Source organism: Eutrema salsugineum, unplaced genomic scaffold, assembly GCF_000478725.1.
Source record: "Eutrema salsugineum unplaced genomic scaffold, Eutsalg1_0 scaffold_5, whole genome shotgun sequence".
Lineage (NCBI taxonomy): Eukaryota > Viridiplantae > Streptophyta > Magnoliopsida > Brassicales > Brassicaceae > Eutrema > Eutrema salsugineum.
In genome coordinates, this window is record NW_006256612.1 from 4,664,670 (window position 1) to 4,682,242 (window position 17,573).

General features: G+C 33.9%; 2 protein-coding genes across 4 annotated transcripts; one reads left to right on the forward strand and one right to left on the reverse strand.

The window, feature by feature from the left end:
* Positions 1-1,683: 1,683 nt before the first annotated feature.
* On the reverse strand, positions 1,684-3,644 carry LOC18992092 (probable 9-cis-epoxycarotenoid dioxygenase NCED5, chloroplastic). Its single transcript, XM_006415450.2, has one exon. The coding sequence runs from the start codon at positions 3,642-3,644 to the stop codon at positions 1,875-1,877; it is 1,770 nt and encodes a 589-aa protein (XP_006415513.1). The 3' UTR covers positions 1,684-1,874.
* Positions 3,645-13,793: 10,149 nt separating this feature from the next.
* LOC18992093 (F-box/kelch-repeat protein At1g30090) lies at positions 13,794-15,776 on the forward strand. Of its 3 annotated transcripts, none has more exons than XM_006415451.2 (2): positions 13,794-13,958; positions 14,239-15,776. In XM_006415451.2, the coding sequence occupies exon 2, from the start codon at positions 14,386-14,388 to the stop codon at positions 15,580-15,582; it is 1,197 nt and encodes a 398-aa protein (XP_006415514.1). In that variant the 5' UTR covers positions 13,794-13,958; positions 14,239-14,385; the 3' UTR covers positions 15,583-15,776. The 3 variants fall into 3 exon arrangements, with proteins under 3 accessions (XP_006415514.1, XP_024008902.1, XP_024008903.1); XM_024153134.1 differs by having other exon boundaries at positions 14,363-15,776; XM_024153135.1 differs by having other exon boundaries at positions 14,373-15,776.
* Positions 15,777-17,573: the final 1,797 nt, after the last annotated feature.

Genomic DNA, 17,573 nt, shown 5'->3' on the forward strand with positions numbered 1-17,573 from the left:
AAAGTTTATAAACAGAGCATTGAATTGAACAGCCGAGATGTTAGAATGCTCCTCAAGTAAGCAACTGCTAGAAGAATCCATTTCGTTAGAGAAAAAAAAAATCCATTTTGTTCACGAAGCAAGCTTTGACAAATTTGTTAACATTTCCGATTGAAAAGTGTCAGGTCGTTCGGCCATAAAATAAATTTTCGGTATTCGAGATTTATATACTATCATGAAATGGAGCCACGTATGTAGATTACAACGGCCTCAGTTTCTTGTAAAATATTGTTTTGCTCTGCTTATTTATATATTTTGTAATTAAGCTGCATTATTTATACCACGGAATTAAGTAGTCCTTTTAAATAATTTCTTGATTAGAGAACAATCAATATTTTCATTGAAGTGGATATAGTAAAATAAAAGTAATAAGTTAAATATTTTCGTTTTGAAAGTCTCTAAAAATGGCGATTTCTCCCTAATGTTGTATGTTTTGGGTTTGAACCAAAAAGAAAAAAATAATCAGTCCTAACTTCCAAAAACACATTTGTTTTGTTATGAAGTAGAAGTACCATCAACTGGACAATTCATTGATTTGTTTTTTCATTAAGAAGGAAAGGCGAAATACACATTTGTTTTGGACAGGGACAATTGAAAGTTGATATTTTAAACAAAAAGGTAACCAATGAGCTATGGTCCTTACTCACTCACACCATGGTCGGCACAACCTGTCCCCGCATAGAGACAGCTATATATGTCAATTGCCTTACTTTCCAAGTCGTTGTAAATTATTATGGTGATTTTCGCATCAATCTGCTTTTTCTTCATTAATGATTTTTGTTTTGAGCTAGGGTCCATCGGATAGTGTCTTTGGCAAAAATCCATGACTTGATACCTCCTATAATTTTAGTGAATTTGATAAAACAAAGATTTGGAGAAATGGCCATTTTTAGAATTTTAATTTTATTATAATGCGGGTAAGTACTTTAACAACAAAAATAAAAATGCGAGTAAGTAAATACAATTTAAGACAATCCGTTTAAAACCACCAAAACCTGTCAAAAAAAGAAAAAATATATGCTGTGAATCCACGCGTTTCGTTGTAGACTGTAGTAAACCGAATCCAGGAGGTCATATTCCTCTCACTTGCCCGTGGCATAACGAATTCATTTGAATAAGACCTCTTAACAATATATTCTTAAGTTAACAAAAATAATACCGAAGATGATGGCTCTTTTGTTGGTGTTTATTTGATAGATTGCTGATAAAAAGAATTAGTGTAGAGATACGTTGGTTTATTGTATAATCTGGTTTTGATAAATGATCGAAATCTGCTAGATAGTTCAAAAGCGGTCCAATGATTATCATAAGAAAAAGGCACATCTCTTAACAACTTTCTTTAACACCATGCACCGTTTTATCATTAACAATTCTCGCCTTATTGCTACATGTTTACGCTAACAATGTTTGTTCCCGACGAGACAACAACGGCCTAAGCCACGCAACTGTCACAGTCACCAATCACTCTCACTTTCCAAAGTATTTTGTCTTTTTGCTTTTCTTGAGCGATTTTATTTATCATTTCAGTTTTAGTATGATATTTCCAATTGAACACGAGATACTAGAAAAAAAGAAATTGATGGCCAAACTGTATTATACAGTATATATCAAAGATTTTACAGAATTTACCGGGAAGCGATCACTACCTTAATTTAAAAATCCATAGTAAAGTTTAACTAATAAACTAGAAAAAAATGCAACAGAAACCAGCTGAGCTCGCAAAACTTCTACTTACAAAAGCTTCAACTCTGGCTTCCATCTCTTCTGACCAAAAATATTATTAAATCTGCCTATGCACAATAAACCAACCATAACCGGTTTCGGTTTACTTGATACTAAGCCTGGTTTAACATATCAGCCGAATTCACGAACGTGCCGTGGAAACCATACGGTACTCTTGACGGTAATTTAACGGTTGCTTCCAGTTCCAAAGTAACGGCGTTAACAATCTGAAGCTCCGATTTCCAACTCTCTTCATCGTGTACAAACGACATAATGTAACCGTCATCTTCTCCGTCAGATTCTAACCCTCTGGGTAAAAAAAAAGGTTCACCACCATATTTTTTACCGCCGTATATGTGATTTTTAACTTCTCCGGTTGAAAGATCTACTTTAGCGAATCCAGATACTTTGGGCCACGGTTCGGCTATGGCTAGGTACGCGTACCGGGTTTTCCTCCCTAGAAGGTTCCGGTTTACCATCCCAGCTTCAAGATTCATCTGAACCGAACCGGGAATTATAGTACGTCGTGTTGATTTTCCGGTTTTTAGATTTAACCGGATCTCAGACAAAACGCTGTTGAGCTGCTCGTCGCACTCGTTGAAGATCGAATCCGCCGGAGTCATGCAAGATCCGATCACCACAACCTCGTCGGTCTCCGGTGACTCCCAAGCGTTCCATAAGTGGAAACAGAAAGTCTCCGGCGACTCTACCCAGATCATCTCCGTCGCATCTTTGGCGTTTCTCGGCAAAATTCCGAACCGGGAAACTTTCTCTCCGTCGTATTTAACCGGAGATTTCCCGAGAAACATATCGGAGAGCTTAAACACGACTTGTTGATCCGGAATCACGACGAAATTCTCCGTGATCGCGAAATCGTGCATCATCGTCGGACTCGCGAGGGGAATCTCAACGTCCGGCGATTTTTCCCCTCCCGGCGAGAATCTAAAGTATTTCAGGTACGGTTTCTTAACGACGTCGTAGCTCAACGCGAATAGCTCCTTCGTCTCGGGATCGATTTTCGGGTGAGCGATCATGGCGGAGTTTAATTGCCCGTCGAAATCGAATCTCCCGACGGTCTCGAGATCGCCATTGTCGGTGACACGAACCTGGTAAGGGAGATCGTCTTCAGACATCGCTAATAACCGGTCGTGGAAGTAAACCAAACCGGCGTTAGCGACTCCGGTTCCGTTCCGGTGATTTAATAAACCGAATAAACCACGTGCGTAAAATAGCATCAACCGCGCGATTCCGGAGTGACCGTGTAGCTCTCCTATGGCTTTAGGGAAAATCGGAGAACCGAGTCGCTTCTCCTGAACCAATCTCTCGGTTTCCGTAAACCGACACGAGTAACTCGCGTCTCCGTTAGTGATTTTAACGGCGTGAACCATTCCGTCTCCGTCGAAGAGGTGATGACCAGAGACAGGCTCGAAGAGTGGATTAGCGCCGTTACGGAGGTAAACGCCGTCAATGCAGTCAGGGATTTTTCCGGTGACGGAGAGAGATGATTTAACGGGTTGTTCCGGCACCGGAGCGTAGTTGCCGGAGATCTGATGGCGAGGATCGACGGTTTTAGGAAGAGGCTGAGAACGCTCGCGCGAAAGCAATGCGGCCTCGGCGAAGTCGAGAGCGGCGGAGGCGGCGCGTTGGAGAGGGTTCCAGTGAGAAGTGTTCTTTTCGGGAATTATGGGGTTTGGAGAAGGGTAATTTGGGAAATTTAATAAAGCTGGAGAGTCTGTGACGGAGTTTGCTGAGAGTTTACGGCGTCTGGGTTTAGTGTTGGTGAAACTAACGGAGGATGACGGCGAAGGAGCGTCGAGATCGGAAGGAGCAAAGGAGAGATTGAGTTTGGTTGCGTTTGGTGATAATACGTAAGAACAAGCCATGAGAGCGAGGCCGAGTTAAAAAGCAGAATTGTGAAGTTTTGAGAAATGGAGAGAGGGAGTTTGAGTAATATATAGACTTTCTTTTGAGGTTCGACTGAGAAATCAAATATATAATACTCTCTGTTTTCTTATTTTTTTTTCCACAATATAAAAATATAGAACAATAATTATCACAATATTAAAAGTTCAAATAAATTAATATGTTGATATATTTTTTTATTTGACTCCAACTATAACATCCTAAAATAAGACCAAAACCCTAAAGCCCAAGAGAAAAAAAAAATTCATAGATTGTTTATCAGATATTGCTGACGGTAAATATTCATTATCAAAATTATCCAAACAACGTATTCTCAAATCATCACTTTGACCATGCACGTGAAGTTACGTCATTGTATCTCCGTTTGTTTTTCATAAAACTACTAATTTTCCTACAAAATTTCTATTATTCCTAGTTTCATTTGAAAATATTGCGGTTCGTTTATCACAAATAAGATTTGATCGTCTGTAACGCATGAATACATACAATCAATCGACACGCAACATACTATAACTCGATGTCTTTCTGATTTTTTGCATACTAGAACTTCCAACAAAACTCGAAACTTTCACCAGTATGAAAACTTATGAAGATAATTATAATCGCACACTTAAAATAAAACTAAAATAAAGACGATATGGACTACCTAATCCTAACGTATATATACTATTAGATCCATAACAAACTGTGTACGTAAAATGGTCTAATAGTCATTAGAAGATTCAGTTTAATGCTCTTACAGGAACAAATATTGCATTAAATATACGAAATTCAAAGAATAAGCTGCAGATAGTTATTAGTTTAGTACAATGGTGTTCAATTTCTCTCTTTGTTTTTTTGGTATATCGGATTTTCGAATTCGGTTGGTTCATTAGACGCACTGTTCATAAATTGTAGCTAGTGATCTTTCTGAATAGTTGGGTTAGTTACTTGGTAATGTCTTCATCTTAAGGGATTTGTGAAAAATATATAATGAGTATTAGAAATAACATATTTACTATAGAAAAAGATCAAGCATGGCTATAATGATATTATCCTAGATCTTATTTAGAAAATTTCACCATGGAGTGGTACCACATAAATAACAATAATGGAAAGTGTTTAACCAAAAAATAATGGAAAGTGTTTAAAATCTCAACTTGAGTTGTATAAACCTGAAATTAGTGTGTAACAACACTTTACATGTAGTAAATAAAACTTGAACTTTCTATAGGTAATCAAATCTTTTGATATGAAGCTCGAACTAATCTAAAGTCTCTATGAAATATCTAATAGGTTTTTTTTTTTTTTTTTTTTTTTTTTTTGCATATAAGCAATCGATTATCCCAACATTACATGCTAACCATACAAAACTCTTTCTTTCACCGGAAATTTGTTTATTTTAGTTTTTTTCACCGGAAAGTCGTCATCCATTGATGAAGATTGATTGATCTCGTTCTTCAGTTGCGTGTTGTAACTTGTAAGACATTATTTGATCAGTCCTTTTGAGGACAAGGTGAGTCTTGGTCGAAAATTCGAACTCTCAATCGAATAACGAATAACAAGTCTCCACCGATCAACCACAAGACGATAAGTTGATGATTTGGTAATTTGGTCAAGCAAATTATAGTGAAAAACAAAAGATTACCCATAAAATAATCAAACGGTAGATTATTTCAGAAAAAAAAAAATAATCAAACGATATTAAAAAGGAAAATTGTAGAATAGTTCCTGCAATTCAAATTTTTGTTTTTTCATAAATTTTTATAAATTTGGTCGGTCCACGTGAAATTGTGTTGGGCAGGTGGGCCGTAGCAGAAGAAGTAGAAAAAAGACTTACATTATTTGGTCCACTCGACTCAATTTCTACGTGACAAACTTATTCGGTCTTTGGGTCTTTTTCGTTTCTTTTTGATTTTCTTTCAAAGTTCAACATCAAAGGCTCAAAGTCTATTTTTTATATATATTATTTCGGTTGAAATGCAAGAACAATTGCACATCAGGATAACAATTATATTATTTTTGTAATATCTCGATTTCTAAGTATATGGTGGGGCAGGGCCGGCCCAGAGCATAGACGAGATAGGCGACAGATTAGGGCATCCAATTTATGGGGACATATTTTGATTAATTTTTTATATAAAGAGTATATATAAATAAACAAACTTTAAATATTTGTAAGTTTTTTTGTAATTTTATGGAATTTTCTCTAAAAAAAATGTTAGTTAAGGACATATTTTAAAATAATATCTATTTTATTAAATAAATTTTATTTTACAAAAAAATAATAACATATATTTTATCAAATTAAGAGAATTAGAATTAGAAAAAATAATAATAATAACATAATAAAAGAATTAGAATTAGAAAGGGCATATTCATTCTATCGAATATGAATTGGTTAAAAGTATAATATTGAATTTGTTTAATATGAATAATATCGAATTAGAAAGAATATGTTCTTTCTATCGATGTCCCACATTGATATTATGCCAACAAAATAGACAATATCATGCTATATAAATACTCTGTTTTGTGATTAAATATGCTCAGATTTTTATGAAATCTTTCTTATATTTCATAATATTTTATGGTATCAGAGCCAGAAATCCTCTGACATCAGTAAGCGAGAATTCTTTGAGGAGATTATGTGCGAACATGGAGGTTTTTTAACGAATGATATGCATTCAGACATAGTTGGTAATGATCTGTTTATAGAATTAAAAATTTTCCAAGAATCAATACCAAATGAAGTTTGGAAGCCTATTGAAGTGATTGATTTTTTAAAACAAATGGAAGATTGTTATCAAAACAGAAAAGTTGCTTATCGCATATTGTTGACAGATCCAGTATCTGCCACTACTAAAAGAAGTTTTTTAAAGTTGAAACTGATAAAGAATTATTTGCGATCTACCATGAGCTAGCTTTGTTATATATTGAAACAGTTATGATTGAAAAACTTGACTATGAGAATTTAATGAACGATTTTGCAGGAAAAAATGCAAGGAGAACCATATATCAACAAATAATATTAGTTTTATTGTGTTTTTTGCTTTGTTTTTTAATTGTATATTAGTTTTATTGTGTTTTTTGCTTTGTTTTTTAATTGTTTATGGAGTTGAAATATTTTATCAAATTTTAATTTTTTTTATTTATTTTGTATTATTTTTGTTTTTAAAAAAAAGTCATACTTTAAATTTTAGACTAGGACATTTAAATTGATTCGTCCGGCACTGTGGTGGGGTATATTAAATGACTTAAAAGAACTGATTATTATATAAAAAGTATATTATTTTTTCGGTTATTTGTTCAAAGAAAAATTTTAGAACTAAACATATATGTTTGAACAAGAACAATTTTAAAATAAATTACTTACTGGAAAGTGGAAATTGATTTTAACACCGAAATTATAGATAAATATCATGTAGTGACTTGCAAAGACAGTAAACAAGTACTTCGAATTTCTTGGAGTACCACACTGGTCGTTGAGAGTGTAAGGGCTTCAAATAGTGGCGGTTGGTGTGTTACAAACTTTTTCAAAAGAAACTTTCATATCTTACACATATAGTCAATTGTGCTGAGAATTTAAAATATATAAATGTGTGTAGAGCAAAATATAGATGAAAAAAAGTTGAGGGTTTTGGAGACAAAAAGTCATGAAAAAGATGGGTGCCTGAATCTAATGTCTCCTTTTCTAAACTTAATTCCCATTTGCATATTAATATTCATGCTAAAGATATCCATTCTTTTGTTTAGCAACAAAAGAAAACCATTCATCTGCGTATTTATAAATGTTGAACTGTTAGAATGATTATTTTATGTATAGACCAATCTATTTATGCCTTTCAGCATCTATTTCCACATCCTTTCGGTGAATCTTCTTCTATTCCTTTTTACTTAAGACACAAGTTTTCTATGGGTGGTTAGGTAGTTTCTTGTATATATATTTGTTTGTATATTAGCGAAACATCTAGACTATATCTGTATTTATTTATACGTTTATGGTTTTGCATTTCTTCGGTTAGAAAATAATTTTAATTTTGGGATGTAATAAGATTTTGTTCGCACGTTGAGGAAACTTATAAGAAGAGTTTAGACAGCAGGGGTGTGCTGATGAATAGGTTGTGAGATTATTGTTACTGTCTTATATCAACACTATTGTCCTACCTTTCCCTTCTTGCCTACTCCTTGTTTTTCATTTGTCTATCAAAATTATATCTTACAACTATGAAATTTGATTACCATATTTGTAATAAGAGAAATTCTAATGTGTCGTTCTCTTGGGTAATACTGAAAAACATCGCAAACATGAAGAAAACTATAACTAATTCTGAAATAAAAATAGTATATAGTAGTTTTAAAATATGATCAGTTATATGCTTACATGGTTATCCAAAAGAGCTACATGTTTACATAAAATAAAAGTATAACAACTTATATGTTTTGTTTTTATCTATAGAAGTAAATAACTTGTTTAGATGATAAGTTTAGCTACTAGTCGCAGTGTTTCAAATAAAAAAAGAAAAGCTAGTAGTCGCCAATAGACGCATTTTCATTTTAGTCACCATTTTCACGTAACATTTATAAGCGTCATATATTAGTTTGGGTTTTGTACGTAATCTTCTCCTAGATATGCGAAAAAGTCCACAGCTATCTTAATTTAGGTTAGTATGATGAATAAACCGTAGTGACTGTTAGGAATGAAACTAAACAGTTACTTATCTTGATCGAATCATCGAATAGAAGAACCTCTATCACGAAACGTATTCAATTTTTTAAGGAACCCCATCGAAGACTCATGGGTAATTTAATATCTATTACGTTCTCTCCATTTCTCGTATAATGGGTAAAAAATAACGATAGCACATAATTTTTCTTTTTTGGTTGTGACTACTTTATTGTAATCCAATATGGGACTTATATGAATCAAGTCGTCCCACACTGATTTCAATTCTTATTGACCATGTAAACGCTTTAAATACAAGAATATCCAGCCTTTACAGAATTAGGCATGATTTCAGTTTAGAACCTTCGGTTAATTATATGATTTTTTTTTTTTGGGTGGGTGGAGGTTATATATAATGCTTATTACATTCTCTCCAAATCTTGTATAATATCATACAAATATGTGCATGTAAGCGTAAACGGTAAACGGGAGCACAATTAGTGTATATACAAGATCACAGATATACATATAGGCATGGAGGAGCCAATCATGTCCACATGAGTCAGTCACTTTGTGAATCATGATCCTATCTTATCACACAGATGCAGACATGGTGTGTCTAAGCTACACGATCTGATCATGAACTGACATAAGAGCGAACTATGCAATTATATGGACGTTGTTACAAACATATGTATATGCATACAAATATATGTAGACATGCATGTGTACTGGTGCAAGTAGATGTATAGAAAGCTGTCGTCGCAGCACATTACACTAGACTTGAGGTTCATGTGTAGGGTCAATTTTTGGGTTGGCAAGAGGTAATATGTACTTGAATAAAAGTCTCGTGACTACTTAGTTTTGGATCAAAACCTAACTTTATTCAAATTTGGTAAAAGTAGGAAAACTTGTGTACGATATCCACTTGCTACATATGTACATATTCATAACCCTTGGATTCTTGTATAGCCAATATTCTTAAAGATAATTTATTATTTTAAAACGGGTCTTAGTTCACTACGTATTACCAAAATACATACTACAAACGCATAAGTCGAACTATATAATTTTTATAGTAGGTGCTAAAATAATTACAATCGTTCTGTTCGGTTTATAATCTTAAAAGGATTTCTTACATATCTATATATTTATTCAATCGAAGAGATCTTTTTAAGTTGTACATCGATTCAATATTATCTTAATTTATTTTATCAAAAAAATAAATATTAAATCATACATTTTATAGCGATGATAAGTGGATAATTTGTTGGATTATTATAACTGTAAGTTTGATGTCAAATTGATGCTTTCCTAACCCTCTCTCTTGAAGCTCTTTGTTTTCTGATTAGAATGTATCTGGTTCAGTAAATGTCTGGTTAAGTCTAATCTGGTTCAATGTTTTGTTCTTTAATAATTTCGATCGCTCTTTAGCAAAATAAAATATAACCGTAAATTTTAGTGTTGTTCAAATTGGCTAACCGCAAATTTTAGTGTTGTTCAACTTGGCTAACTGTAAATCTTAGTGTTGTTCAACTTGCCTGTAGCTATATGGCTAGACCTATATATATGATTTAAGATGTACTTATATTCACTAAAATATACAACTAACTTTAAAAGCTTTGTTTCATATCATCACATAGAAATAAAATTTATAGAAAAGTTTGAAAGAATGATAACAATGGAAATAATTGAAAGTTTCTCCATTCTACACCGATTGAAGCTATTAGAAAATAATTGATAATACATATATAAATACAATAGATATCTGCAAGTGTCCTCTTGATGAGTAAACAAATTGACAGATCAAATCATTGATCAGAGAGGCTTTAAATTTTTCTTTAGTAGTGGACACTGCCAATGGCTGATCACTCCAATTTAGGTGGCCTTGAAAGCACTTTGAAAAGTTGGTTTCACTCAGTTGTTTCTATATGAAAAATATTTATTATCTTCCTTTTCTTTTTCTTTTTACTCTGTATATATATTGATGTTATCGTGTATTCCTTAATGACTTGTGCTCTATATTGTTTTTTCGTAATTAGATCAAATGTTTGATCCTCCGTATCCAATTATATCGAGTGTTTGACACATGATATTGTTGGTAAAACCATTAGACATAATGTTTTGACAGATATCAATGACAAAAGTTGTGAAAGATTAGTGGTACCAAAAATGATTCTACCTTTTATCTTTAATCGTTTGCTTACCATTTTACTATTGTCTTACATTTTTCTCGTTAAATAACTCTTGTTGTTTTGTTTTCTCCCAATAAGACTTTCAATTTTTTTGCATTTGCGTTCAACTCTTTATTTTAATACTTTTTGTTATTAGTTTTAGTATCTGAGAATTCAACCATTAGATAAGATTCAATTACTTTGAAAAAGTAATACGTTTACTCTTTGCATTTTTTTTCAAACTGTTTGCACTGTTTAATGTAAATTCGTTAGAGCATCATTATCGGTGATAACTTTATGGTTTCTTTGATAATTTTTAATATTAAATTAGATTAAAAAACTGTGATAAGAAACCTTTAATTTTATAGGGTTTAATGGTAGAAAGAGAGAGAGAAAGAGAAAATTGTGTTCTCAATTTTATCCACTTAATTATTGACACCTGGATTTTAGAGACGTATCTAAAAATACCCAAATAAAAAACGATTTTAATGATAGAGTATTAATTTATATTATTTTAATTCTAAAAAAATTAAGATACCCTCTTAAAAGACCCCGATAATGATAGTTTTAGACAGTACTCGTAAGATCTGAATTGTTTATCTACAATTAATGATCTAGTCCATTGGAATAAAATACCTTTTTGCCGTTAGAAATAACGGAAAGTACTCATGCAGTCATGCCTTTTCTATAGTCTCTATTTATTTTTAGGGCTTAGTGACTGTACATAGTTACATAACCATAGTATGAAAATACATATTGACTTGAAAGAAAACCAAGAAAGAAGGAAAAGGATATGGCTGACAACTCGTAAGAAAACGAGAGATCTCATTGGCCGAATTGGCTATCGAAGTAAAAGCAAATCTCATTGGTGTGAATTGTGACAATCCAACAAGTGGCTTCATCATTTGAAGACAAAATGTACGACGTTTCTCTAAAGTTGATGTTGAAGGCATCTTTCCATTCTTTCCTCAGTGCCTGATGACATGGTTTTTTTTTTTGTCTCCGGTTGTTTTTTTTTTCTGTTTGTCTTTAGTTTTGTTTTGTTAATATTGGATGTCTTTTAGACTTAGTTCGTTAGGTTCACCATTGTCTATAATCCTCCACGGCATTGATGATCAAATCTTACTTATTACATTACGGTGTATCTCTACAATACACAACTAGTTATCGTAGCGGATGTATTGTGATAGCATATGTTTTACGGTAAAAAATATTTTTATATGTTATACAATTTTACATACAAAATCTATATAAATGTAAACATTTTACGACACATGATATAATTGACAATTTTTGTAGCAACAACGTATAAAGCTTTTACTCCGAAATTCAAATTTAAGAGTTTTTCTTGTTGTTTGCTAGTTAGAGAAATTTAGGCTGAAATCCCAACCAAACATTCGAAAATTATAGAAATTCGGCTTTTCTTGTCACTACTGAAAGCATCGAGTGACCAATGATAATTGAAATCATAGTGAAATGGTTCGAATTCTGCTACATAAAAGCGAATCTAAAAGTTTATTTTGTTGTCATCTGATACACTTCTATTGGTCTAGATCCCCGCCATTTTGCTTTATACTATGTACATGTCTTCGTTATTTGTAACGATTTCTTCTTAAAACCTAATTCTTATAAGAATATATATATTTGACATGTTAAACATTTTACTGGATCTAAAAAAAGTAGATTATGCTTAGATTTTTTTTTTCAGCTTTAATTTCCTTTTTTTAATAGAAAATAAAAACAAAAAGTATTCAAATCCGATTTGATTATATCTTTTTCCGATTTGAATCGAATAAGCTTGTCGGTTTCAACACTCTTATATGTATATACAAACATACGTTAGATTGATGGCCAAATATTAGCACATGGTGAGCACCAAAACACAACAAAAAAGGGGATAATTCGGTTAGCCACATGACACATACGGCTATAAAGACTAAGTTGGTACAATAAATTAAATCTCACCAACTTATCATTACAACTTCTCATTTGAAAGATCTTATGTTTATATCTACTACTACTACTTTAAAGAGGCAAAATCATTAAAAAAATTATTTAAGAGTCCGACATATGTACATGCATTTATTCAGGAAAATTCCGATACTGGATACTATTGGCACATGGAACGATCTTTATGGATATCTTTTTCGTGACCATTTCTGATTTTTTGGGATATGATTATTTGTAAATTACTAAATTCTGTATGATTGACTGATCGATGATATGAAATGTTATAATGTTTCGGAGAAAATAGTATTCAAAATCAATATATATATATATATATATATATGTTTTTTGTCTAACATAAATAATTGAGAGAATCCTATGGTGGTGAGGAACTCACCGGAGAAACTACCAACGGCCTATACCTACCAAGCAATAGACAATAATCACAATCATCATATTGATTGGTTGCATCTTCTTTTTTATTTTTCTTCGAAAAATTGGAATTCCATATAGATTTGCATGTACCGAAGAAGATTCGACCAAAAGAAATATCTCCGCAGTGTAGCAAGATGACCATATTATTCATATAAAAAAAAACAGAAAGATCACAAAATTCATAGATTATGAAATTCATTTCCTAGAGATTGTAATAGATACATGCATATATGCAAATTCACTTCTTTTACATATTATATTGCATTGGTAGATACACTTTCGTAAATTCGTATTCCCTATCAAAATCCGAATTCCAGCTGTATCCTTTGTTTAAAATAGAAAGAAACATATGTTAGACATCGTCATATGTTGTATCTAGCTCAGATTTCCCCACTCAGACAAAAAAAAAAAGTTTCACTCGTTCAACACAAAGTTAGAAAACAAAAATAAAACATCCATCAACTAATTACAAAAAAGAATAATTAGATAAATAATGGGGTCACAGTATTACTCTCTTCACTTTTTTCTACTCTATCGTTTTTTTGATCTATAGTACTCCATATCATATTGTTTTTGATGTTCAGAAATAATTCTCAATCTATCTTTCTTGGTGTTAGAAACTATATACTTGTATCAGTAAATGTAGCAAGACCCATTTGTTGTATAGGCCAATAACATTTCAAGGCCCATTATTCAGCCCGTTGCCTCGAATTGTCCGCTTTTCAACTGAAACTGAGACATTTTCTAGGCCGATATATTTATTTTTTAGACTTTTTTTTTTTTCATAATCAGGGTCATCTACAGATTCTACACGAAAGATTTGCGGCAGTTTAAACAGATACTGTACATTTGATACACACAAAATTTATAATATTGTCTTGCACTATGTAATCTGTATTATCAATTGAAAAGGCATATAGTATATTTTTTCCCAAACTATTACGTCTTCTTGACTACCACCATTTTACCACAGACACACAAAAACACAAAGAGCGAAAAAAGAAAAAAAAAGAAGGGAAGAGCTGAAGGATTCGCGACGAAGCAAACAACAGCAACTATCGCCGTCTTGTTCTGTAAGGATATAGAAATATCTGATCTTTGTTATCTTTGAATTTTTAGCTTCGATCACTTATTCCATCTAGTCTTGCTTCTCTGTTTCTTCTCCGATTTCGCTTCTTCCTCTGGATATTTTAGCCCCTTTTCTTCTAGGGTTTGTTTCAATGAATTTCGAATTTGGATTTCATTTCAATCGATAGCTACAGAATCTGGAACTTTTCTCGAATTTGATGAGTCTTAATGTTCGTGATGATGCTGATTCTCGAGGTTTCTATTTTCCTTTTTCTCCATTTTCAGGTTGAACATAGACAAAGTTGAAAACTTTGAACTTTCCATTGTTTTAACTATTTATTACTGATCATTCGAATCTGGAATAAAAGTAAAATGAGTGCTTACTCAGTGTTTATTTCTGGAAATTGAGTGTCCAAAAGATAGAAGAAGAAGATGCAGAGGGTTAAAGTTTCATCCCAAAGAGCAGCTGTGCACAAGCTTGGTGATTCTCAGATGACATTATCTCCCAAATTTAGAGTAGCCGCATCGATTCAATCACCATCGTTTGATAGTTCATCGGAATCAGAACTGTCCCTCAGAGGAGAACCTTTGATTCCCGGTTTACCAGACGATGTTGCCCTGAACTGCCTCTTACGTGTTCCAATCCAAAGCCACGTATCGACGAGATCAGTGTGCAAGAGATGGCATTTCTTGTTCGGTACCAAAGAAACGTTTTTCGCAAGGCGCAAGGAGCTCGGGTTTAAAGAACCGTGGCTGTTCGTAGTCGGGTTTAGCAGATGCACAGGGAAAATCCAATGGAAAGTTTTGGACTTGAGAAACCTCACTTGGCACGAAATCCCATCGATGCCTTGTAGAGACAAAGTCTGTCCACACGGATTCAGATCGGTTTCTTTGCCTCGTGAAGGTACAATGTTCGTATGCGGCGGGATGGTTTCTGATTCTGATTGCCCTCTTGATCTGGTCTTGAAGTACGATATGGTGAAGAATCACTGGACCGTCACGAGCAAAATGATAACAAAGAGATCGTTTTTCGGAACCGGCGTGATAGACGGGATGGTATACGCAGCCGGAGGAAACTCTGCTGATTTATTCGAGCTCGATTCTGCAGAGGTTTTAAACCCTTTGGACGGGAAGTGGCAGAGTGTTTCGAGCATGGTGACTCGCATGGCGTCTTACGATGCAGCGGTTTTGAACGGGAAGCTTTTGGTTACGGAAGGATGGTTATGGCCGTTTTTTGTGTCACCGAGAGGTCAAGTTTATGACCCGAGGATTGATCAGTGGGAAACAATGGCGATGGGGCTGAGAGAAGGATGGACCGGTACGAGTGTTGTGGTTTACGATCGGTTGTTTATTGTGTCGGAGTTGGAGAGGATGAAGATGAAGGTTTATGATTCGGTTACGGATTCTTGGGAGACGATTTGTGGACCGGAATTGCCTGAGGAGATTTGTAGACCGTTTGCGGTTAACTGTTATGGGAACAGAGTGTATGTGGTTGGTCGGAATCTTCACCTCGCGGTTGGGAATATTTGGAGGTCGGAGAGTAAGTTTGGTGTGAGGTGGGAGGTGGTTGAGTCGCCGGAGCGTTATGGAGATTTAACTCCGTCGCATTCTCTGGTTCTGTTTGCTTGAAGGAAGGTTTGATTGATCTGTTTGGTTTGGATTCCATAATTGTTTGTGAAACATATTGTATGAATAAGTAAAGAACTGTATTAGAAGAAACACATTGGTTCCTTAGTTTATATTCTTGTATCATATATTCATGTATCATGTGTGTATAATTCGTGTTCACAAGTGTTAAATGTAATACTTCCGTTACAAAAGAAGTGTTTTTCAAGGAAGTGTATATTAAATATGAAAATTTTCCTACAATCAAACTCTTTCCAAATTTTGGGGTTTCGTCTATATATGTATATATATTGTATTAGAGAGAAAGCCCTAGTTATAAATCTTGAGGTATTTTGATCTAAACTCAGACGGTTTTGGGTATGAAATCTACGACTTGAGCTATGGTTCATGGAGGGTTCTTGACGTCCGTGACACTCCCGACTGGGAAATACAGTATCATCAGCGTGAAGAATCTGTGAAGGGAAACATCAGGCCGTGTCCTGGAGCAAGTTTGTAAGAGTGGATATGAGACAAGTCCCTGATGTTGGTAAAGTTTGGTTTGACCTCGATGCTGGGAGCTTCTTCATTGATGAGGAAGAGAAACTCGCTGTGGTTTTCGATTTAGACAGATACATAGGCACCAATATTACCAAGATGGCAACTTCAAATCTGTGGGTCTCCGAGAAGCCCCCAATGTCCGTGGAGAACCTTACTGCGTGGGAGATAGACAGTATTGCCCCCCATTTGTGTGCCCTTCTTATATTCTAAGCTTAATCCAAATCAACCAAACGTGCAAAAGCAAAGAAAGAGATTGATTAGAGAGAGATACCTTTATTTGTTTCTTGCGTTCTAATCAACTATTAATTTATGTTTCTTAATTAATTAACCCAAAAATTAATGATTTAGGCTTTTTCATGTTTCCATTCCATTGATTTTTTTTTTTTTTTAAAGTTTCTATTGTCCCTTTCAATTGCATGATAAACAATTTGAGAATTGCACCATCTGCAAGCAAAGTATGACATTCTCCTGGTCCATGTCTTCGTTTGTAGATCATCAGCTCTGATTATCGATCGGTAAAACGTAAAAGGTAGAAGTAAGTAGTCTTTGGGTAAAGATCAGAGATTTTTTTCAGAACTCAGCCTTGTCTAGTTTTCTTCTTCTTATCTACCAAGTTTTGTGCAACTCAACCATACGCGCAAGAGGAAAGGAAGAGATTATTAAATTGACCTTTATTTGTTTCTTGCATTCTACTCAACTTTGTCTCTTATTAGCCAAACAATTAAAAGATTTCGTTTTTTTTTTCCAATGTTTCTAGCCCTCTTTTTAATTGCTTGTGTCCCTTTCAATTGCATAATAAACAAGTAGCAGAATTTGCGCTTTCTTTTAGTCCATGTTATCATTTGTAGATCATATTTACCGGTGAAAAGTACCGTAGTAGATCAGAGAATTTTCCATGTTTAGCAAATTTAACTCCTTTTAGCAAAACATTACAGTATGAAACAAAACATGTAAAAAAGCTTGAAAACTTTATCATTTGGTATATACATAAAAATCAAAAACAAATACAGAGAGTAACTGTATAACGTACCGGTTTTCTCATAGTAGAGATTCAGCGGCGAGTTCCATCTCGTTCGCTACTAGTAGCAGCAGGTTCAAGCTCATAGTAAATCCCGCCATTTCTGTAGCTTCCACTGCCTCTTCTCAAAGAGCTTCTATGCTCGGATCCAAGTTCTTTGAATCTCGAAGCTTCTCTGTTTCGTCACACAGTGAGATTCTTTGTTTCTTTTTTTATTTTTTATTTTTAGGACCTGATTCTTGAGCTTTCACAGTGTCTAAAAGCCAAGATTTCTGGGTTTAGATTTCTTGGAAGTAGTGACTCACTTAGAGAACTGTAAGATAAGCTTTGCATCTAAGGAGGAGACCCACAAGTCAAAATCTTGTAGTAGAGATACAGAGAGATCTTAGCGAGTTTACAATGGAACAGGCATTTATTCGAATCCAATGTCAAAAATAGC

Coding starts and splice junctions, on each gene's coding strand:
- LOC18992093 (XM_006415451.2), top strand. CDS start 14,386: ATGCAGAGGGTTAAAGTTTCATCCCAAAGAGCAGCTGTGCACAAGCTT.
- LOC18992092 (XM_006415450.2), bottom strand. CDS start 3,644: ATGGCTTGTTCTTACGTATTATCACCAAACGCAACCAAACTCAATCTC.